This window comes from Oratosquilla oratoria, chromosome 1, assembly GCF_046742065.1.
Source record: "Oratosquilla oratoria isolate Oo_2021 chromosome 1, ASM4674206v1, whole genome shotgun sequence".
Classification (NCBI taxonomy): Eukaryota; Metazoa; Arthropoda; class Malacostraca; order Stomatopoda; family Squillidae; genus Oratosquilla; species Oratosquilla oratoria.
This window is the reverse complement of record NC_134777.1, coordinates 115412851-115435350: the sequence shown is the minus strand read 5'-3', so window position 1 is coordinate 115435350 and position 22500 is coordinate 115412851. Positions and strand designations below refer to the sequence as shown.

Here is a 22500-nt window from a genome sequence, read left to right as displayed (position 1 = left end):
GGATCTTGTAATGGCTTTATGATTATTCTTCTCATCCCTCTTTCTGTCTTTCTTTTTTTTGTTTTTGTTTTTTACCTTTGATATTATTCCTTTTCTCTTCCTCAGCTGTAAGTGATTTTTCATTAGATACAGAATATGAACATGAAAAAAACACAAACTATTGTTGTTGTTACTTTTAAGGATCATGCTATCGTTCCTCTCCCTCTGTCTTCTTCGACTTCATTGTAGCCCTCTTCTTCTTCTTCTCCTCCCTCCTCATCTTGTTCTTCAAAGTCACCTTCTCTTCTTTCTCTCTAAGTGTTAGATAGATGTGCATGAGAGAAACTGAAAAGTTGCTCAATCTAATTGTCTCTCATCACCATACGATGTGAATGGTAGTAGTTAGTAAAATATGTTATTCATGATCATCGGCCCCACAGTGCTCATAACACCATGGAAACTAGAAAAAAAAAAAAAAAAAAGTGTTCCTGAATTGGAATAACCTATTTTTATGATACTTAGGTCCCAAATTGAAAAAAAAAAAAAAAAATATATATATATATATATATATATATATATATATATATATATATATATATATATATATTAAACATTTATGATTTTGGGTTTGTAAAAATTCTGGGCTAGCCACTATCATTCAACCTAATAAGATTTTACATTCGCAGCAAAAGTGATTTATGTCACATTTTCGAGTGCAACTGGTGGAATATGCTGCTAAAAAATTGTTTTATGGCTAGCTTAAATTACACTAGTTATTGTATACATGTATGTCAATTTAAGATGTTTATGATTTATACTTTCGGATCTGTAAGATCCATATTTATATTTTTAAGATGGTTTCAAGGGGCTGCCGGCACCCCCTGACTCCTTCTGTTATATATGCATCGAGTATATAAAGAAGAGAGGCAAAAAATTCTCCTTGGAAACGTTGATGAAGGTTTGTGAATCCTACCACAAGTACTTCGGGATGCCAATTTTGGACCAGAACAAGCCCTGGCCTCGTTACTACTGCTGTGAGCATTACGAGAGGAGAAAAGATTCCTGAAATCCTCCAACCCACGGATCTGGCTAGACTCAACAGACCACACCAACTTTTTTTCATTATTATTATTTTGCATAGTGGATGTTAGGGATGGCCTCCGCTTCTGTCATGACATCCTTGGACTGTTCGACGTTATTGGGGAGCCATTTGTATCCAAGAAGTGGCTGCTCTTCATAGACAGGTCTACCACAAGGCTGTCCTCCTCCACAATGGAAACAAGTTCCCAACTCTGCCCCTAGCCCATTCAGTCTACCTGAAGAAAGACTACTACAGTGTGAAAGTCCTCCTGGAGGCTCTGCAATACAATCAGTACAAGTGGGAAATCATTGGAGACTTTAAGATGGTGTCTTTCATGCTTTGTCTCCAGGGAGGCTTTATCAAATACCAATGCTTCCTCTTCCTTTGGGACAACAGAGTCACCTCTGACCACTACATCAAGAAGAACTGGGAGCAGTGAATAGAATTTGTAGTTGGGACCCGGAACGTCATGGGGAGACAACGGCTGATCCCAGGAATTAGCCGCTTTAGTACCTTCTTGAGTTTTTCCCCAAGTTATCTGAAGCGTAAATCAATGGTGGGGTTTTTGTTGGACCTCAGATCAAAAAATGCATGAGTCTATCGAGTTCTCCAACAAGTTCAGTCGGATTAAGATAATAACATGGAACTGTTCCATAATATTTGTCAAGGGTTTACCACTAGCTGGTGCAGTATCTGGTAAAGCCTTTTGGCATCATGGGATGCAGGATGTCCCTTAAACTCCACATACTGGACGCTCACCTGGACAAATTCAAGGACAATATGGGCACCTACTCAGAAGAACAAGGCGAGCGATTCCACCAAGATGTGAAGGAGATAGAGCAGAGGTACCAGGCCAAATACAATGATAAAATGATGAGGCACTATATCTGGGGGGCTGGTGCAACAGCAAATCCAGTAATTTCTTGCATGTTGAAGTTGCTTTATAACTATCACTCGTTCAAAATAACAACGCTATTACTTTTGTGTGTTTTAGTTACATGCAAGACTTTATCCTTTTTTAAGATTATCGTTCACAATGAGAAACCGTTTAGGACAGGTGAGTTGATTGGCTGATGCCATGGAATTATAAACCAAAACTTTGTTGATATTAATATCTTCACTTGTTACATCTCCAAACTTTTCAAGAGTACAGAAACATTGAGCTACACTCACACTGTCCAACTGTTTGGATGCAACGAAACTAAGATCATGCCACAAAGCATACTTAACATCTTCACTTAGCGGTTTGTTGGACAAGTTGATCACAAAATGTTCAAATGTCACAGTAATACTCATATAAAGAGATCGATAACCCAAGGAACTTGAAGACTTGGGTCTTAAACCTTACACAAAGGCATTTGGACCACATTACCACTTAATATTTTGTGTCAGACATTCCACGATTACCAGGATTAGTTGTTCTGTGTAGTTCAACTGGGCAGTTGTCGTTTATTCGCTGGATTTGAAAATCAGTTTTTGTAAAACAATGACTTTATTTAACATGTGCAATTAAATTAACATCTGCAATTAAATAAGAAAAAATGCAAGTAACAATGAGTAGAACGGACGGGATGCGATGTTATCTATCAATGGTGGTAGGGCACCTGGTGAGGTGGGTGTGGTGGGTGGGGTTCGGGGGCCTTGCACACGTGCTCTTTGAGACACCTGTCGAAGCAGCACTTGTCGGCACCACCGCAGCTGCCGTCATTGGAGCAGGTGATGGGGGGTCCCGGGAAGGACCTGACGGGTGGGCAGACGGGTCTCACGGGTGGACAGAACCCGGGTTTGACTGTCGATATAAAGAGGGTTATCAGACACAATCAAATATTTACGTACATCTCATGTCACAGATAATATCAACCTGACCATATTTTTCATATCAGTATTTGTACCGAATGTGACACTCACCTGTTACTGGACCTGGGGGTCTGTTGCCTATGTCGCAGCAGTAGGCCTGTCCCTCGGGCGTCTTGCACCAGTACCTGCAGGTGGCGCCGGGACGGCTGTGGGGTGGAGGACCGTGTGCGGAGGCCACCAGGACAACGGCGCACATCACGACGGCGGAGTACATCATCTGAGGAGATAAATTGCTTCATTGTTAAATAAATCAAACATGTTGGGAAATCATACATAGATAACAGAGAAATCCAACTCTTTCATAATGACGTACACCATGTGTGTGTGTGTGTGTGTGTGTGTGTGTGTGTGTGTGTGTGTGTGTGTGTGTGTGTGCTTGTGTGTGTTTTTGTGTGTGTATGTACATGTGTGTGTATGTGTGTGTGTGCGTATATGCGTATAGGCAAAAGGTTCAAGTTCGCACATTTAAAGATAACTTTTGTGAATTCTTATTGGCCACTTTGAATGGCAGACGCATCTTACCTTGCGTTTTGTGTGAGTGCGTGGCTCTGGTGTGACTGCGACGGCTGCTGGGTTAGGAATGATGCTGATCGTGCTTGCCTCCGTTCCTTATATAGCGAGCGCCCGGCTGCTTGTCAACGACTCGAGGGGAAAGAGAAAGAGAGCGGTATTACCCACCAGGAAAATTTTCTTGCACAAAAAATTATCGAGTTCCCCGTGATATTGTAATATTTTTATAATTATTCTTCTCATCCCTCTTTCTGTCTTTTTCTCTCCACGTTTGCCATTATTCTTTTTCTCTTTCTTACTTCTGAATAACTTTTTTTTTTTCAGATACAGAATGTGAGCACGAAAGAAATACAAACTATTATTGTTGTTACTTCTAGTGTTGATGCTACTATTGCACTCCCTCCGTTTTCTTCGACTTATTTGTAGCCTACTTTTTCTTCTCTTCTTCCTTTCTAAACATTAGATAGATGTGCATGAAAACAACTGAAAAGTTGTTCAATCTAATTGGCTACCATCACCAAACGTTGTGTGCAGTAGCCACACTAAGATACACGACGGTGTTTCCAAAAGTGATACCTTCTATATTCTATTCTGCATCAAGGTATCCGATGGGATTGTTTGTAGCATTATTATGATGACTGAATTTTTGCGCTCATATCCTGAAATTTTCATTTCTCTCTCACAGGCTGATAAAGTAACTCTTGGCATGGATATGCGTCAAAGGCAGAGATGCATCATTGAATTCCTCCACGCAGAAGAAGTAGAACCAATCGACATTCACCCGCGCTTGGTGAATGTTTACGCAGCCGCGGCAGTTGATGTCAGCACGGTTAAGAGATTGGCCATGGCACAGGCCTTGCTCCTTGTTGGTGAAAAAGCATTGAGAAGGGGTGTGATTACACGGAGAAATAAATTCTGGTCGAAAATATCTCCTCGTTTGAATGGTATAATTCCCGTCATCGTAGCTGAGTTACGAGTAAAAACATATTACTATTTTTGGAACACCCCTAGTACTAATCGAGATTATGATCATCGACCCCATAGTGCTCGTAATTATATATATAAATATATGTGTATATATATATAAATGTATATATATATATATATATGTGTGTATATACATATATATATATATATATATATATATATATATATATATATATATTGGGGGGGGAGGTTAGAGGAAAAAATGTCTGTAGGAGAATGAAAGAATAGTTGTGTACAAAAGTGCCAGTGACCATCTTTAAGGATATTTTGTTAGATTTTATTACGTGGCTCAGGGGGCATTATGAGGCATAAAGATTGGGACTCGTGTCTAAATTACCCAACAAAAGCATGGGATAGCGACGGAGACAGTTGTGGAAACAGACAATTTTTTTTCATTTATAGAAAACTGTTGTTCGTGCAAAAAGAGAGTTTGTTTCACTTCATGTTTGTAAGTGAATATCATATTAGGCAATATTCATATAGTTATAGACTTCTCGCGTATACCGACAAAGGGGGAGGTCACAGAAGACAAATAGTTTGTACGGTGAATTCTGGGTGTTATGTGTCGAATTAGGTGTTCGTGTTTGGCGTGGAATCGTTCTAAATGTTTAGAGTGTAGCATCTGTTTGTGTTGGCTGATTAGAGGAATGTTGACAGCGTGGTGTAGTGATTGAAAGATTCTGAAATGGATCCACTTCGAACCCGTGATAAATCAGACTGCTGCACAAATACAAGAATAAGATACCTTGGTCTCATAAACACCTACAAATAGTGGAAGGCAAGGTGATGGTTAACTGGAAATGACCAGAGGTAAAGTTACAACATCAAGATACACGTGGACGTTTCATGAAACAAGGGAAGGCCATAAACAATGACTTAAGCGATGTGTACAGACTGCTCCATGATCCTGAGGGAACGTCGAAGAGATAGCGTGGATTTCAGTATTTTCAAGTCGTCGATATATACCGGGTCATAGTAGGTTTTGGTGGTCTATTTCTGGTGGGGTTGTAATATATTAACTAAGTGAGGGGCTCCATGAGCAATAGAGGGAACTACGTGACTTCTCCCTGTCAACGAACACTGCCTGAGCCGTTTTTCTAATAACATCAAGCTACTCATTCTTGTATTCATTCCATACTCACAATAATGACCTAACTTAACGAAACTACCGTGATTTATTTTCTATTGATGTATCCTAATGTTCATAAAAAAATTGTATTCCACCTCGTTCTAGAAAAAGAATTTGTTTAAAAAATTTAAAGAATAACATATAAGAGGAATGAACTCATAGGTAAAGGTTAAGAAGTATTAGATAGTATTCTTGCAAGGGAACAGTCCGTATGAGATTCTGAATAAACAACTAATAGAATATCTCAATTCGCTCCATAAAATACATAGTTGTATAACCATGATAGCAGAAAAGAAATTCTTTTAGGCAGGTGTTACAAAGTCAAATGAAAACCTGGAGTTTCTATACGGGGCTGTCTGGGAAATCGGGGAACATATTTGGGAGGTTACGACAGAAATGGGCAAAGTATTATTAACATGCCGCCTTTCTGTCTTGAACAATGGAGGACTTTCATGATCTAATTCGGTTATTAATAAAAATTTGTTGCAAGGCATATTTTTTTTTCACAGGGATGCCGTCATGTGAGAGAAGAAAGATAAAGAGCAAATAAACACGGACGCACAAACTTCCCCAAATAAAGAAAAAATAGAATAAAGAAAGCCCTCACAAGAACACGCATGCATAGAGAGAGAGAAAAATATAGAGTGAAAAAAGGTAATTATGAATATTCATTAAAACTTGTCAACGTTGTCATCCCGGGTCATTGCAGTAACAGGGACTTTTATTACCACAACATTCAATGTAACTTTGGCCTGTGCCCTCTTAGTCTTCCTCTGACGTCAATAGGTTCGTCCAATTCCCGGAAAAGAACAGGGGAGGTGTTGAGTAAAACGAAATCCCGTCGTCGGGAAAAACACAATCTATGCGTTCGAAAAGACGCAGGAAAGGCCACACGGAGTGTTCACTGAAAAAAATGTATATAGCATTGCTATTCGTGTACTAGTATGGGAGGAAGCGAGTACCTAATTTAGCGTTTTGGTAGTTACATAAAAACATTCTTCCTCTCGTGGTGACACAACAGTTCTTCTCAGCGTGTGGGTAATCCCCCGTTGCAAGTCGGTCAGAGCCTGTATCGGGCTGTCACTCGCCGCCGCTGTATAAGCTGCCACAGGTCTGCTCACCCATCACTTTCATTCCAGCAGCCGTCCAGTTCAGTCGCCCGTAAGCTCAGAGCTACCGAGACGGAATTCAAGGTAAATTTCGCCGTGTTCTGAAGCATAATAACGCGATATGAGATATGAACCGCCTTTTTTCAATCGTAGGATTCTAAGATTTTTCTACGTACTCAGACATATTCATACGTGTAACTTGTGTCATTACAGTGGTGGGATATAGTAAAAGAAGTTTGTAAACTATTTCAAATCTGTTTTATAAGTATTATATATATATCACGAGGGTGTTGTTTATCTCCTCAGATGATGTACTCCGCCGTCGTGATGTGCGCCGTTGTCCTGGTGGCCTCCGCACACGGTCCTCCACCCCACAGTCGCCCCGGCGCCACCTGCCGCTACTGGTGCAAGACGCCCGAGGGAGCGGCCTACTGCTGCGAGGGAAGCAACAGACCCACAGGTCCAGTAACAGGTGAGCGTCACATTCGGAACAAACACTGATATGGAAAACATGGTGAGGCTGACATTGTCTGTGACATTAGATATATGTAAGTCTTTGATTCTGTCTGATAACCCTCTTTATGCTGACAGTCAAGCCCGGATTCTGTCCACCCGTGCGACCCGTCTGCCCACCCGTCAGGACCTTCCCCGGACCCCCCGTCACCTGCTCCAACGACGGCAGCTGCGGCGGCGCCGACAAGTGCTGCTTCGACAGGTGTCTGGAAGAGCACGTGTGCAAGGCACCCGAACACCGCCCACCACACCCACCTCACCCACTCCCACCTCACCCGGTGTTTCACCACTAATAGATGATCTCGTCTCCCATTCGTGTTACATTGTTGTTTCTTTTGTCCAAGTATTTTTGATACATGTCAATAAAAGTAATATTTTTCCAAAGTTAGTTTTCAAGTCCGATATCTAAATATCATCTACCGAGTTGTTCAAAAGGAAACGCCCAATCATGACCATATCACTGGGGATATAGGAAACTGGCGGCTGGTAGGGGGAATGTGCTCCGATGGCATTGGAATTCTTTTATTCACGGTGAAGAAGGGGAGAACCATTGGTGAGATGATTTATAGGAATATATATATATATATATGTATATATATATACATCATTTGTCCATTACACGTCAACATATGTCAGTCTTGGGTTCCTCAAAACAAATATCTTCATCTCTCCTTTCTCAAAAATGGTGCCTCTGAGTCATGTGACAGCCAACATAGCCATGGAGATGTGACTGAGAGCAAGCGAATGTTGCTTGAATTTCCAAAATCACAAGAAACTGATGATCCTTAATTCGCTTTATGATGTGCAATGCAAGAACTTAGCAAGACTGCTGCTTTACGCCTGGCGCTACGAGAGTGCAGCACACAATCTACGATGTCTTTCTGTTAAAAAGTGAGACAGTTGAGTGGGAAAGCGGGTATGAAAACACGGGTTGGATCAGGAACACTAGTTTACTAGCGTTTCGACTACAAGTCCGTCACACTCGGAAGAAGATGTTTAGTGCAAACGTCAGTACACTAATGCTCTTGATCCAACCCGCGCCTTCATACAACGTTTTCCATTCTTTCTGTTAAACACCGAGCATACTATAACGACAAGCGTGTGTGTGTGTATAAAATTTGATAAAATTTGTAGAGAAACAGTATGAATTCGACCAATCTTTATGAAAAAGGAACCCGTTGTCATACTTTGATTACAAAACTTTTAAGGTATTTTTTATACAAAGTCCTACTTTGATTAGAATTAGTCCATGTAGATTTTAATCTTAATTTTGAGGTTTGGTGTCTGAGATACGATGACCTGAGAGAGGTCACGTGATTGAAGCCCTCCAGACACTGTGGGTTAAGCAATCAATTTTCCAAGTTGGGAAAGACTTGGGGTACGTTGGGTTGAGGTAAAAATTCTGTTTCTACATTTTCAGGTAAATAGGACTTGTGATTCACGTAAAACTCGATTCCTGTCGTGTGACAATGTGCATTCCTTTTCGCATTTCATCGTGGGAAGATTGACAGGGTTGGTCGAATATATATAAACTGAATAAATCAAAAGAGAATGACCAATATGATACATGGTCTCAAAAAGTTTCCTTACGAAGATCCGGTTATGCGCCTTAATTTACACTCTATGCGGGGCGATCTAATAGAGGTGTTCAAACGTGGCATGGTCTTTAATAAGGATAATGTAGAAATGGCCATCATATTATGACAATAGTGTAGAACTCGCAGTGATGGATTTAGATTGAATAAATTTAGATTTAAGAAGGAAATATGCAAGAACTAGTTCACCAATAGAGTGGTCAACGAATGGAATAGACTTAGTAACCATAAAGTGAGCTCTAAAATCATCGGTTGCTTTAAGTAAAGGTTAGATAAGTTTATTGATGGTGATGATAGGTGGGAATGGACATGGAACAGCGTAGTGTAGACCTTATGGTCTTTTGTAGTCACCTTCATTCCTATGTTCTTATCTAATGGAGTCAGAGAAGTTAAATACATATTATTATCTTTTTGCAGGAAGTTAATCTTTGTTTGTAAACTATGTTACATAAAGAGACTGCAAGAGTTGAAATTGCACTCAAAACTGCATTGAAAAAAGTCTTCAAGGAAGCGAGGGAAAAGAGAAACAGTGGACTGTTTTGAGAGGGTCACCTGGCAGCTCAGAAGGCTCCAAATGTGGGTCCTTCCTACTGGGCCGGGGTTCAACTTCCGCTTGGGTTCAAGATCAAACCAAGAGTTGGCCAACTCCTGAGACTCACGGTGTTTATCCGATGTGGACTGGGAGACTTCAATTCACTCCGACCTCATCGGGTGAACGGGAGTTCTCAAGAACGGTGTCCAGGACCCACGAGGGGCTTCCAAGAAAGGGAGGAGGGACACACATAGACAATTATAAGTCTCTGTTGGATTCCAGATATTTTTGTTCAGTGTTGAAGTGATTTCTGGAAAGTTAAGAAGCAACATCCCGTGAACAAAGGGTTTATGTGCACAGCGACTGAGATCGAGTAGTATACACATTCGAGACCAAGATGGAAAAAAAAATGTGAATCTTCTGGGAATTGGGCTACACCACCGCAGGTTATGGGCTGTGCCCCACTCATAATCAACTCTGCTTATGGACAGAAGAAGAAGAAGAAGAAGAAGAAGAAGAAGAAGAAGAAGAAGAAGAAGAAGAAGAAGAGAAACGAACCTTTGACTAGACCATGATATTACAACTTACAAAATCTTGCAAAGGAGTTGCCAACTCATTCTGGCTGAGTGAACAAAGCACACCCAAAAATCACAAGGGTTCAGTAACAATACACCAGAAAATTAATATATATAATTGTCGTTCTTTCCATGAAACTGCAAATCTGGTGAGAAAGAACGTCTGCAGATAATGAATTCTCATTTCTAAAGAGACAAAAGTTATTTTTTTCAAAAACAGTTTATAGAAGGGTTTTGAAAAAAAAGAGATAGAGACAAAGAGGATATGAACCAAGAAGTCAGACTGCTGTGGAAAGAAGGAATAACATCAACCGCAGAAGAAAAATATGAGTGACAATGAGGCCAGGTGCAGACTGAGATAAAAAAAATTAATAGGGACACTTTGGGCAGTGTACTTTTGTTAGAGTATTAATAGTAAAGCCATGCAAACATATAAGGAACAGAAGGACCTTGAAGTCTTAGGCCTCATTTCTCACACACAAATAAATCTCCTTATATGAAATTTTGATTGAAAGTTCCACGAGCATCATGACTGATCGTTTGGTCTCGTACAACTGGGAAGTTGACTTTTAGCCATTGGATTTGAAAACCAGTTTTTGGAAAACATTAACTTTATTTAACATCTGCGACAAATAGTTCCAATCATAATTAACAATGAGTAACAAGGACGGGAGACTATGTCATCTATCAGTGGTGGTAGGGCACTGGGTGAGGTGGGTGTGGTGGGCGGTGTTCGGGGGCCTTGCACACGTGCTCTCCCAGACACCTGTCGAAGCAGCACTTGTCGGCACCACCGCAGCTGCCGTCGTTGGAGCAGGTGACGGGGGGTCCCTGGAAGGACCTGACGGGTGGGCAGACGGGTCGCACGGGGGGACAGAATCCGGGTTTGTCTGTCAACATAAAGAGGGTTATCAGACAATGTCAACCTCACCATGTTTTCCATATCAGTGTTTGTTCCGAATGTGACGCTCACCTGCTACTGGACCTGTGGGTCTGTTGCTTCCCTCGCAGCAGTAGAACTGTCCCTCGGGCGTCTTGCACCAGTAGCGGCAGGTGGAGCCGGGACGACTGTGGGGTGGAGGACCGTGTGCGGAGGCCACCAGGACAACGGCGCACATCACGACGGCGGAGTACATCATCTGAGGAGAGAAATAACACCATCGTTACATGCATAAAACAAACTGAGATATCATGTATAGGTTACACATGTTCGTTTTCACAGTATCGCCCAGTATTGTGATGACAGTAGCTACACAGAAAAACTGACGCACATGTTGTTAATGACAGAAATGTCGACTGGTTTCATTATGAAGTCAATCAATTGAGTCAGTGTGTGTGTGTGTGTGCGTTTGTATATATGTATGTATCTGAGTAGGTAGAACGTTCAAGTTCCCATATTCATAGACAATTTATGTAAATTAGGGTTGAGCGCTTGAAAGGAGAGCGATGTTTTACCTTGGGTTTGTCTGAATGCGCGGCTCAGGTGTGACTGCGACGGCTGCTGGGATGAGAATGACGCTCACCGTGCTTGCCTCGGCTTCTTATATAGCGAGTACCCGGCCGCTTGCCAACGACTCCGAGGGAAAGAGGGACAGACCCACCAGGAAAAATTTCTGCCACAAAAAATAATGGAGTTTCCCGTGATGTTATCACGGTTGTCTCATTATTGTTCTCATCCTTCTTTTCTGTCTCCCTTTACTCCCCACCTTTGTTATCATTTTTTCTATTTCTCAATTGTGAATAACTTTTTATTAAATACAGAAGATCAAAAGGGAAAAATAATAAGAAATTGTTGTTGGTGTTCTTTATGATGATGCTATTGTTTCTCTTCCTCTTCGTCGTGTTCGACTTTATTTTAATCTTATTTTTCTTATTTTTTCTTTCTTTCTCTTTGTTTTATCAATCACATTTTCTCCTTATTCGATGTTAAATGTTTGATGAATATATATGAGAAAAATTTGAAATGTCAACAGATTTTCCAGGCTCTTAGCTCCATACATTGTCTGCGGTAGTCAATGTAAAGTACATCAGTCAAGGGAACGAAAAAGACCCGAATAAGAATAAATTTATTATTTTGATTACAGAGAATGTGAGAGTGCAGTGCAAGGCACGAGGGCAAACCGCCAAAGGTACTTTGTAGGAGATAATGTGGCACATGATCATCTACTCGGATCTATTACTTGAAAATAGTGTACAGACATTTCAGTAAAATCTGATACCATCATTAATGTGGAATGGATGACGGATCAGCCGGGCCACATCACCCGCTTTTGCAAGATTGTTTTTTTTTTTTGTGGAAGAGGAAGAAATGTCTGAAGGAAAATGGGAGGATAATTGTGTATAAAAGGGGGTAATGGTCTGTGAGCGCGTTTAAGAATACTTAAATTTTATTTTACGGCTCAGGAGGCATGTGGCATGAGGCAGAAGAGCGTCTATATCGCCCAACGAAAGCGGGGAAAAGGATCGGAGGCAATTGTAAAGAAATTGAAGAAAGACGGATTCATTTTTCTTTTTAGTGAGAGAAAAAATGGAATGAGAAAATAAATTCTATGAAAAGGTCAGATATTATGTTAACTTTAGTAAAAAGAAAAAAATGTGTGTATATGTTTAAGGACGTATTGGTGTTCATACTCGTACGAGAAGAGAGCTGATTTCACTACCCTCGTGGAACAACGAATACCATATTGGGTATGTTCATATGATTATACACGACTTCTCGCGTATACTGACAGGGTGAGAGGAGGCACAAATGACAAATACTTTGTACGGTGAGGTCTTGCTGTTATATGTCTTATCAGGTGTTCGTGTTTGGCGTGAAGTCTTTCTAGCTGCCTGGAGTGTGGCATATGTTTGTGTTGGTTGAGTATACGGATGTTGGCAGCTTGGTGTATTGATTCAGAGGTTCTGAAGTCGATCTATATCGAACCCGTGATGATATGGACTGCGGCATGAATGTGGAATAAAACAAAACTGGATATCTTGGTCTTACAAACACCTGCAAGTGGTAGAAGGTAAAATGATAGTTAACTGGGAATGGCCTGATGTCAAGTCATAACATCAAGAAACACGTGATACATTAAGAACTAAACGTTGTATGCTGACTGCTCCATGATCCTGAGGGAATGTCGATGAGGGAGCATGTTTTTCTTTTCTTTTCTTTTTTCCAAGTCGTTGATATCTAGCGTGGATCCCAATGTCATTAGGTGTTATATTACTAACGTGATTGTGATATATTTTTCACGTGAGAGGTTCTACAAGGAATATTATAATGGTTACTTTGTGGCTTTTTCCTGTAAATGAAAACTCTCTATTCCGTATTTTCAAAAAGCCCAAGCTACTCAGTCTTGTGCTCATTCCACTTTCATAATGATGACCTAATATAGTAAAACGCCTGTAAATTATTTTACTATATTGAGGTTCACTAATGTCCATAAAAGTTATATGCCACCTCGTGCCAGAACAAGTATTCACTAGAAAAAAATCAGGAAACTCTCTAATGCTGAAACTATAGATATTCTAAGTAATAGAATGTGTAAGGAATGAAGCTACAAATAATTGTGCACAAAAGTTTAGAAATAATACAAGCAAGGTAATATTCTAGATGAGGTTGAAGCCGCCCTATAAGATACATAGCTCAGAAGAGAGGATAAGCGGACTACGATATGGGCGCCACAGAAATTCTTTTAGGCATGTGTGCATGGCACATGTTTACACAGTGCTGCCGCCACATGAGAGAGAAAGGGAAAGAAAGAAAAGAAAGAGAAAACGGAGACGCACTTACATTAATGCAAAGATAAAAGGATAGAACAGAGAAAGCAAGGGGACTCATAAGCACAAAAATATACACAAATAGAGATGGAAGCGTAGAGGGAAATAAAGATAAGTGTGGATATATCCTGAAACTTATCAACGCGGTCACCTTGGGTCATTGCAGTAATGGGGATTTTTATAAACACAACATTCAATTTAATTTTGGCCTGTGCCCTCTTTGTCTCCCTCTGACGTCAATGAGTTCGTGATCTTCTCGGAAAAAGAATAGGGGAGGAGTTGAGCAACACGAAATCCCATCGTCAGGAAAAACAATCGATGCGTTCGAAAAGACTCAGGAAACGGGGTACGGGTTGTTGACCGAGAAAATGTAAATAGTATCACTATTCGTGTACTAGTACGGAAGGAAGCGAATTCCGAATTTAGTGTTTTGGTAGTTGCATAACAACATTCTTCCACTCGTGGTGACACAACAGCTCTGCTCAGCGTGTGGGTAATCCCCCGTCGCAGTCGGTCAGAGCCTGAGTCGGGTTTGGCACTCGTCGCCGCTACATAAGCTGCGGCAGGTCTGGTCACCCATCACTTTCATCCCAGCAGCCGTCCAATTCAGTCGCTCGTAAGTTCAGAGCTACCGGGACGGTATTCAAGGTAAATTTCACCGTGTTCTGAAGCATAATAACGCGATATGAGTTATGAACCGCCTTTTTTCAATCGTAGGATTCTAAGATTTCATTTAGGTACTCAGACATAGTCCCACGTGTAACCTGTGTCATCACAGCTTTGGGATATAGTAAAAGAATAGAGAATAGGAAAATATAAGTTTGTAAACTATTTTAAATCTGTTTTATAAGTATTATATATATCATGAGGGTATTGTTTATCTCCTCAGATGATGTACTCCGCCGTCGTGATGTGCGCCGTTGTCCTGGTGGCCTCCGCACACGGTCCTCCACCCCACAGTGGCCAAGGCGCCACCTGCCGCTACTGGTGCAAGACGCCCGAGGGAGCGGCCTACTGCTGCGAGGGAAGCAACAGACCCGCAGGTCCAGTAACAGGTGAGTGTCACATTCGGAACAAACACTGATATGGAGAACATGATGAGGTTGATATGGTCTCTGACATTAGATTATGTAAGTCTTTGATTCCGTCTGATAACCCTCTTTATGTTGACAGTCAAGCCCGGATTCTGTCCACCCGTGAGACCCGTTTGCCCACCCGTCAGGTCCTTCCAGGGACCCCCCGTCACCTGCTCCAACGACGGCAGCTGCGGTGGCGCCGACAAGTGCTGCTTCGACAGGTGTCTGGAAGAGCACGTGTGCAAGGCCCCCGAAAGCCACCCACCACACCCACCTCACCCACTCCCACCTCACCCGCTGCCTCACCACTGATTGATGATCTCGTCTCCCATTCGTGTTACTTGTTGTTTCTTTTGCCCACGTATTTTTGATACATGTCAATAAAAGTAATATTTTTCCAAAGTTAGTTTTCAAGTCCGATATCTAAATATTATCTACCGAGTTGCTCAAAAGGAAACACCCAATCATGATCATATCACTGGGGATACAGGAACTGGCGGCTGGTAGGGGAAATGTGTTGCGATGACAGTGGAATTCTTTTATTCACAGTGAAGAAGGGGAGAACCATTGGTGATATAATTTATAGGAATATGTATATATATATGTATATATATATATATATATATATATATGTATATAGAGATATAGATATATATGTATATATATACATATATATATATATATATATATGTATACATCATTTGTTCATTACACGTCAACATGTGTCAGTCTTGGGTTCCTCAAAATAAATGTATACATCTCACCTTGGGTTCGTCAAAATAAATGTATACATCTCACCTCGAGAATGGTGCTTTTGAGTCATGTGGCAGCCTACATAGCCATGGAAGTGTGACTGAAAGCAAGCAAATGTTCCTTGACTTCCCCAAAACACAAGAAACTGATAATCCTTAATTCGCTTTACGAAGTGCAATACGAGAACTTAGCAATACTGCTTCTTTACGCCTGGTGCTACGAGAGTGCAGCACACAATCTACTTTATCTTTCTGTTAAAAAGTGAGACAGTTGAGTGGGAAAAGGGGGTATGAAAACACGGGTTGGATCAGGAACACTAGTTTACTAGCGTTTCGACTACAAGTCCGTCCGTCATACTCGGAAGAAGACGTGTAGTGCAAACGTAGTACCCTAGTGTTGTTGGTCCAACCCGCGCCTTCCTACAACGTTTTCCATTCTTTCTGTTAAACATCGAGCATACTATAGCGAACAGGGCGTGTGTGTGTATAATATTTGTAGAGAAACAGTATGAATTCGACCAATCTTTATGAAAAAAGGAAAACGTTATCCTACTTTGATTACAAGCCTTTTAATTTTTTTTAACAAAGTCCTACTTTGATTATAATTAGTCCATGTAGATTTTAATCTTAATTTTGAGGTTTGATGTCTGAGATACGATGACCTGAGAGAGGTCACGTGGATGAAGCCCTCCAGACACTGTGGGTTAAGCAATCAATTTCCCAAGTTGGGAAAGATTTGGGGTACGTTGGGTTGAGGTAAAAACTCTGTTTCTACATTTTCAGGTAAATAGGACTTGTGATTCACGTAAAACTCGTTTCCTGTCGTGTGACAATGTGCATTTCTTTTCGCATTTCATCGTGGGAAGATTAACAGGGTTGGTCGAGTATATATAAACTGAATAAATCAAAAGAGAATGACCAATATGATACATGGTCTCAAAAAGTTTCCTTACGAAGATCCGGTTATGCACCTTAATTTACACTCTATGCGGGGTGATCTAATAGAGGTGTTCAAACGTGGCATGGTCTTTAATAAGGATAATGTAGAAATGGCCATCATATTATGACAATAGTGTAGAACTCGCAGTGATGGATTTAGATTGACTAAATTTAGATTTAAGAAGGAAATATGCAAGAACTGGTTCACCAATAGAGTGGTCAACGAATGGAATAGACATAGTAACCATGTAGTGAGCTCTAAAATCATCGGTTGTTTTAAGTAAAGGTTAGATAAGTTTATTGATGGTGATGATAGGTGTGAATGGACATGAAACTGCATAGTGTAGACCTTATGGTCTTTTGCAGTCTTCTTCATTCCTATGTTCTTATCTAATGGAGTCAGAGAAGTTAAATACATATTATTATCTTTTTGCAGGAAGTTAATCTTTTTTTGTAAACTATGTTACATACGGAGACTGCAAGAGTTGAAATTGCACTCAAAATTGCATTTGAAAAAAGTCTTCAAGGGAGCGAGGGAAAAGAGAGGCAGTGGACCGGTATGAGGGGGTCACCTGGAAGCTCAGAAGGCTTCAAGTGTGGGTCCTACCTACTGTGCTGGGGTTCAACTTCCTCTTGTGTTCAAGATCAAACCAAGAGTTGGCCAACTCCTGAGACTCGCGGTGTTTAACCGATGTGGACTGGGAGACTTCAATTCACTCCGACCTCATCGGGTCAACGAGAGTTCTCAAGAACGGTGTCCAGGACCCACGAGGGGCTTCCAAGAAAGGGAGGAGGGACACACATAGACCAACATAAGCGTTGAAGTGATTTCTGGAAAGTTAAGAAGCAACATCCCGTGAACAAAGGGTTTATGTACACAGCAACTGAGATCGACTTGTATACACATTCGAGACCATGATGGACAGGAAAAAAATTGAATCTTCTGGAAATTGGGCTTCACCACCGCAGGTTATGGGTTATGTCCCACTCATAATCGACTCTGCTTATGGATACAAAAGAGGAAGAAGAAGAAGAAGAAGAAGAAGAAGAAGAAGAAGAAGAAGAAGAAGAAGAAGAAGAAGAAGAAGAAGAAGAAGAAGAAGAAGAAGAAGAAGAAGAAGAAGAAGAAGAAGAAGAAGAAGATGAAGAAGAAGAAGAAGACGAAGAAGAAGAAGAAGAAACGAACCTTTGACTAGACCATGATATTAGAGCTTGCAAAATCTTGCAAGGGGGTTGCCAACTCATTCTGAAGGTGAACAAAGCACCCCAAAAAGCACAAGAGTGCAGTAACAATTCACGAGAAAATTAATGTATAAAATTGTCGTTCTTTCCACGAAACTCCAAGTCTGGTGGGAAAATATGTCTTCAGATAATGAATTCCCATTTCTAAAGAGAGAAAACTATTTATCTATTTTTATTAAACAGTTCATAGGAGGGTTTATCAAAAAAGAAGAGAGAAAGAAGAGAGAGGGAGAGAGAGAGAGAGAGAGAGAGAGAGAGAGAGAGAGAGAGAGAGAGAGAGAGAGAGAGAGAGAGAGAGAGAGAGAGAGAGAGAGAGAGAGAGAGAGAGAGAGAGAGAGAGAGAGAGAGAGAGAGAGAGAGAGAGAGAGAGAAGGGTACATGAACAAAGAAGTCAGACTGCTGTGCAAAGGAAGGAATAACATCAACAGCAGAAGAAAAATATGAGTGGCCAGGTGTAGACTGAGATAAAAAAAAATTCAATAGGGACACTTTGGACAGTGTGCTTTTGTTAGCGTATTACTAGTAAAGTCATGCAAACATATAAAGAACAGAAGGACCTTGAAGTCTTGGGTCTCATTTCTCACACACAAATAAATCCTTACATGAAATTTTGATTGAATTTCCACAAGCACCATGACTGATCGTTTCGTCTCGTATAACTGGGAAGTTGACTTTTAGCCATTGGATTTGAAAACCAGTTTTTGGAAAACAGTAACTTTATTTAACATCTGCGATAGATAGTTCCAATCATAATTAACAATGAGTAACAAGGACGGGAGACTATGTCATCTATCAGTGGTGGTAGGGCACTGGGTGAGGTGGGTGTGGTGGGCGGTGTTCTGGGGCCTTGCACACGTGCTCTCCCAGACACCTGTCGAAGCAGCACTTGTCGGCACCACCGCAGCTGCCGTCACTGGAGCAGGTGACGGGGGGTCCCTGGAAGGACCTGACGGGCGGGCAGACGGGTCGTACGGGGGGACAGAACCCGGGCTTAACTGTGAATACAGAAAAGAGACGGGTTATCAAACAGAATGAAAGATTTTTTATATCACAGACAATATCAACCTAACCATGTTTTTCATATTAGCGTTTATTCTGAGTGTGACACTCACCTGTTACTGGACCTGTGGGTCTGTTGCTTCCCTCGCAGCAGTAGGCCGCTCCCTCGGGCGTCTTGCACCAGTAGCGGCAGGTGGAGCCGGGGCGACTGTGGGGTGGAGGACCGTGTGCGGAGGCCACCAGGACAACGGCGCACATCACGACGGCGGAGTACATCATCTGAGGAGAGAAATTGCTTCATTGTTACATGCATAAAACAAACTGAGATATCATGTATAGGTTACACATGTTCGTTTTCACAGTATCGCCCAGTATTGTGATGACAGTAGCTACACAGAAAAACTGACGCACATGTTGTTAATGACAGAAATGTCGACTGGTTTCATTATGAAGTCAATCAATTGAGTCAGTGTGTGTGTGTGTGCGTTTGTGTATATGTATGTATCTGTGTAGGTAGAACGTTCAAGTTCCCATATTCATAGACAATTTATGTAAATTAAAGTTGAGCGCTTGAAAGGAGAGCGATGTTTTACCTTGGGTTTGTTTGAGTGCGCGGCTCAGGTGTGACTGCGACGGCTGCTGGGATGGGAATGACGCTGACCGTGCTTGCCTCGGCTTCTTATATAGCGAGTACCCGGCCGCTTGCCAACGACTCCGAGGGAAAGAGGGACAGACCCACCAGGAAAATTTTCTGCCACAAAAAATAATGGAGTTTCCCGTGATTTTATCACGGTTGTCTCATTATTGTTCTCATCCTTCTTTTCTGTCTCCCTTTTTTCACCACCTTTGTTATATACCTTTTTCTATTTCTCAATTGTGAATAACTTTTTATTAAATACAGAAGATCAAAAGGGAAAAATGATAAGAAATTGTTGTTGGTGTTCTTTGTGAAGATGTTCTTGCTTCTCTTCTTCTTCGTCGTGTTCGACTTTATTTTAATCTTATTTTTCTTATGTTTCCCTTTCTTATTCTTTGTCTTATCAATCACATTTTTCTCCTTATTCGATGTTAAACGTTTGATGAATGTATATGAGAAAAATTTGAAATGTCATCATATTTTCCAGGTTTTTACCTCCCCATACAGTGTCTGTGGTAGTCACTGTAAAATATATCAGTAAAGCGAACGAAAAAGCCCCGAATAGAAATAAAATTATTATTATTTTGATTACAAAGAATGTGAGAGTGCAGCGCAAGGCACTAGGGCAAAGCGCCAAAGGTACTTACTTTGGAGGAGATAATGTGGCACATGTTCATCTACTTGGATCTATTACTTGAACATATTGTACAGACGTTTCAGTAAAATCTGACACCATCATTAATGTGGAATGGATGACGGAAGAGGAAGTAATATCTATAGGAAAATGGAAGGATAGTTGTGTATAAAAGGGGGTAATGGTCTGTGAGCGCATTTAAGAATACTTAATTAAGTTTTATTTCACGGCTCAGGAGGCAGGAGGCAGGGGGCAGAAGGATCGAACTCACGTCTTTATCGCCCAACAAAAGCGGGGAAAAGGGTCGGAGACAGTTGTAAAGAAATTCAAGAAAGACGGATTCATTTTTCTTTTTAGTGAGAGGAAAAATGAAATAAGAAAATGAAGTCTGAGAAAAAGTAAGAAATTATGTTAACTTTAGTAAGTATGTGTTTAGAGACGTACTGATGTTCGTACTCGTATGAGAAGAGAGTTGATTTCACAACCCTCGTGCAACGACGAATATCATATTGGGTAATTTTCATATGGTTATACACGACTTCTCGCGTATACTGACAGGGTGAGAGGAGGCACAAATGATAAATACTTTGTACGGTGAGGTCTTGCTGTTATATGTCTTATCAGGTGTTCGTGTTTGGCGTGAAGTCTTCCTAGCTGCCTGGAGTGTAGCATATGTTTGTGTTGGTTGAATGTACGGATGTTGCCAGTTTGGTGTATTGATTCAGGGTCTCTGAAGTCGATCCATATCGAACCCGTGATGAATTGGACTGCGGCATGACTGTGGAATAAATGCAAAAGTGAAAACCTTGGTCTTACAAACACCTACAAGTGGTGAGATGCAAAATGGTGGTTGACTGGGAATGGCCTGATGTCAAGTTACAACATCAGGATACACGTGACACTTTAAGACCTAAACGTTGTATGGCGACTGTTCCATGATCCTGAGGGAACATTGATGAGGGAGCATGTTTTTGTTTTGTTTTTGTTTTTTCTTTCGAGTCGTCGATATCTAGCGTGGGTTTCAGCGTCATTAGGTGTTTTACTTCTGACCTGATTGTGATATATTTTTCAAGTGAGAGGTTCCATAAGTAATATTATAATGGGTACTTTGTGGCTTTTTCCTGTAAATGAAAACTCCCAACTCCGCTTAAAAAAACAAAAAACAAGCCAGCCAATCTTGCATTGATTCCACATTCATAATTATGACCTAATATAGGAAAACGCCTGTAAATTATTCTAATATTGATATTTCCTAATGTCCATATAAATTGAATTTCACCTCCTGCCAGAACAAGAATTCATAAAAAAAAGACAATAAGGAGACTCTCTGATGCTGAAACCATAAATGTTTTCAATAAAAACATGTGTAAGGAATGAAGTCACAGATAATTGTGAACAAAAGTTTAGAAAGAATACTAGCCAGGGAATATTCCAGTTCAGATAAAAGCAGCTCTATAAGATATATAGCTCAGAAGAGAAGAATAGCGGACTACGATGTGGGCCCCACAGAAATTCTTTTAGGTATGTGTGCAAGTCACATGTTTACACGGTGCTGCCGACATATGAGAGAGAAAGGGGAAGAAAGAAGAAAAAGAGAAAACGGAGACGCACATACATTAATGCAAAGATAAAGAAAAGGATAGAAGAGAGAAAGCAAGGGGACTCATAAGCACAAGCATACACACAAATGGAGATGGAAACATAGAGGGAAAAAAGATAAGTGTGGGTACATCCTGAAACTTATCAACGCGGTCACCTTGGGTCATTGCAGTAACAGGGATTTTTATAACCACAACATTCAATTTAACTTTGGCCTGTACCCTCTTTGTCTCCCTCTGACGTCAGTGAGTTCGTGATCTTCTCGGAAAAAGAATAGGGGAGGAGTTGAGCAACACGAAATCCCGTCGTCAGGAAAAACAATCGATGCGTTCGAATAGACTCAGGAAACGGGGTATGGGGTGTTGACCGAGAAAATGTAAATAGAATTACTATTCGTGTACTAGTACGGAAGGAAGCGAATACCGAATTTAGTGTTTTGGTAGTTACATAACAACATTCTTCCTCTCGTGGTGACACAACAGCTCTGCTCAGCGTGTGGGTAATCCCCCGTCGCAAGTCGGTCAGAGCCCGTGGCGGGCGGGCATTCGCCTTCACTATATAAGCTGCGGCAGGTCTGGTCATCCATCACTTTCATTCCAGCAGCCGTCCAATTTAGTCGTTGTGTACCTCAGCTCCACCGTGACAGAATCCAAGGTAAATTTCACTGTGTTATGAAGTACAATAACATGACATGAACTATGAACAGCTCTTTTCAATCAGAGAATTTCAAAATTTCCACTTTGACACTCTGACTAATATACATGTACACACGTGCAACCTATGCTCTCACAGTGATGAAATGTAGTGAAATATCTTTCCTGTGTATGGGGAGAACGGGGAAATGTATGTTTATGAATGATTTTAAGATAGTTAATGTGTGTAACGATAGTGTTATTTATCTCCTCAGATGATGTACTCCGCCGTCGTGATGTGCGCCGTTGTCCTGGTGGCCTCCGCACACGGTCCTCCACCCCACAGCCGCCCCGG

At 41.1% G+C, this 22500-nt stretch overlaps 6 protein-coding genes across 6 annotated transcripts in view; 3 read left to right on the top strand and 3 right to left on the bottom strand.

Annotated features, from left to right (window-relative positions):
- Nucleotides 1–2533: 2533 nt before the first annotated feature.
- On the bottom strand, nucleotides 2534–3592 carry LOC143025114 (uncharacterized). Its single transcript, XM_076184645.1, has 3 exons — nucleotides 3440–3592; nucleotides 2969–3134; nucleotides 2534–2849 (listed from the first exon to the last, which is right to left on the bottom strand). Exons 2-3 carry the CDS (start codon nucleotides 3132–3134, stop codon nucleotides 2647–2649), a joined length of 369 nt encoding a protein of 122 aa, XP_076040760.1. The 5' UTR covers nucleotides 3440–3592; the 3' UTR covers nucleotides 2534–2646.
- Nucleotides 3498–7549, top strand: LOC143029606 (uncharacterized). The gene is made up of 7 exons (XM_076192336.1): nucleotides 3498–3584; nucleotides 3752–3760; nucleotides 4113–4317; nucleotides 5308–5389; nucleotides 6565–6736; nucleotides 6959–7124; nucleotides 7244–7549. The coding sequence occupies exons 1-7, from the start codon at nucleotides 3498–3500 to the stop codon at nucleotides 7456–7458; spliced, it is 936 nt and encodes a 311-aa protein (XP_076048451.1). The 3' UTR covers nucleotides 7459–7549.
- A 2911-nt stretch (nucleotides 7550–10460) lies between these two features.
- On the bottom strand, nucleotides 10461–11470 carry LOC143025034 (uncharacterized). The gene is made up of 3 exons (XM_076184640.1): nucleotides 11323–11470; nucleotides 10841–11006; nucleotides 10461–10757 (listed from the first exon to the last, which is right to left on the bottom strand). Exons 2-3 carry the CDS (start codon nucleotides 11004–11006, stop codon nucleotides 10555–10557), a joined length of 369 nt encoding a protein of 122 aa, XP_076040755.1. The 5' UTR covers nucleotides 11323–11470; the 3' UTR covers nucleotides 10461–10554.
- A 2655-nt stretch (nucleotides 11471–14125) lies between these two features.
- LOC143025000 (uncharacterized) lies at nucleotides 14126–15113 on the top strand. Its single transcript, XM_076184598.1, has 3 exons — nucleotides 14126–14283; nucleotides 14525–14690; nucleotides 14809–15113. The coding sequence occupies exons 2-3, from the start codon at nucleotides 14525–14527 to the stop codon at nucleotides 15021–15023; spliced, it is 381 nt and encodes a 126-aa protein (XP_076040713.1). The 5' UTR covers nucleotides 14126–14283; the 3' UTR covers nucleotides 15024–15113.
- Nucleotides 15114–18342: 3229 nt separating this feature from the next.
- On the bottom strand, nucleotides 18343–19388 carry LOC143025066 (uncharacterized). The gene is made up of 3 exons (XM_076184642.1): nucleotides 19237–19388; nucleotides 18757–18922; nucleotides 18343–18639 (listed from the first exon to the last, which is right to left on the bottom strand). Exons 2-3 carry the CDS (start codon nucleotides 18920–18922, stop codon nucleotides 18437–18439), a joined length of 369 nt encoding a protein of 122 aa, XP_076040757.1. The 5' UTR covers nucleotides 19237–19388; the 3' UTR covers nucleotides 18343–18436.
- Nucleotides 19389–21287: 1899 nt separating this feature from the next.
- LOC143029600 (uncharacterized) overlaps nucleotides 21288–22500 on the top strand; it is a 1720-nt gene continuing 507 nt past the window's right edge. Inside the window, exons 1-3 of the mRNA XM_076192324.1 lie at nucleotides 21288–21463; nucleotides 21996–22167; nucleotides 22421–22500. The exon at nucleotides 22421–22500 is cut by the window's right edge and continues 86 nt beyond it. Of these exons, the coding sequence (XP_076048439.1) occupies nucleotides 21288–21463; nucleotides 21996–22167; nucleotides 22421–22500 (428 nt within the window). The remainder of the gene's footprint in view (nucleotides 21464–21995; nucleotides 22168–22420) is intronic.

Bases quoted from the DNA above. Each gene is read 5' to 3' on its own strand.
- LOC143025034 (XM_076184640.1), bottom strand. From the start codon at position 11,006: ATGATGTACTCCGCCGTCGTGATGTGCGCCGTTGTCCTGGTGGCCTCC. The intron at 10,758-10,840 runs GTGAGCGTCACA...TTATGTTGACAG, and splicing joins ACCCACAGGTCCAGTAGCAG to ACAAACCCGGATTCTGTCCC.
- LOC143025000 (XM_076184598.1), top strand. From the start codon at position 14,525: ATGATGTACTCCGCCGTCGTGATGTGCGCCGTTGTCCTGGTGGCCTCC. The intron at 14,691-14,808 runs GTGAGTGTCACA...TTATGTTGACAG, and splicing joins ACCCGCAGGTCCAGTAACAG to TCAAGCCCGGATTCTGTCCA.
- LOC143029606 (XM_076192336.1), top strand. From the start codon at position 3,498: ATGATGCTGATCGTGCTTGCCTCCGTTCCTTATATAGCGAGCGCCCGG. The intron at 5,390-6,564 runs GTAGGTTTTGGT...GTGACACAACAG, and splicing joins TCGATATATACCGGGTCATA to TTCTTCTCAGCGTGTGGGTA. The intron at 6,737-6,958 runs GTAAATTTCGCC...TTATCTCCTCAG, and splicing joins CTACCGAGACGGAATTCAAG to ATGATGTACTCCGCCGTCGT.
- LOC143025066 (XM_076184642.1), bottom strand. From the start codon at position 18,922: ATGATGTACTCCGCCGTCGTGATGTGCGCCGTTGTCCTGGTGGCCTCC. The intron at 18,640-18,756 runs GTGAGTGTCACA...CTGTATTCACAG, and splicing joins ACCCACAGGTCCAGTAACAG to TTAAGCCCGGGTTCTGTCCC.
- LOC143025114 (XM_076184645.1), bottom strand. From the start codon at position 3,134: ATGATGTACTCCGCCGTCGTGATGTGCGCCGTTGTCCTGGTGGCCTCC. The intron at 2,850-2,968 runs GTGAGTGTCACA...TTATATCGACAG, and splicing joins ACCCCCAGGTCCAGTAACAG to TCAAACCCGGGTTCTGTCCA.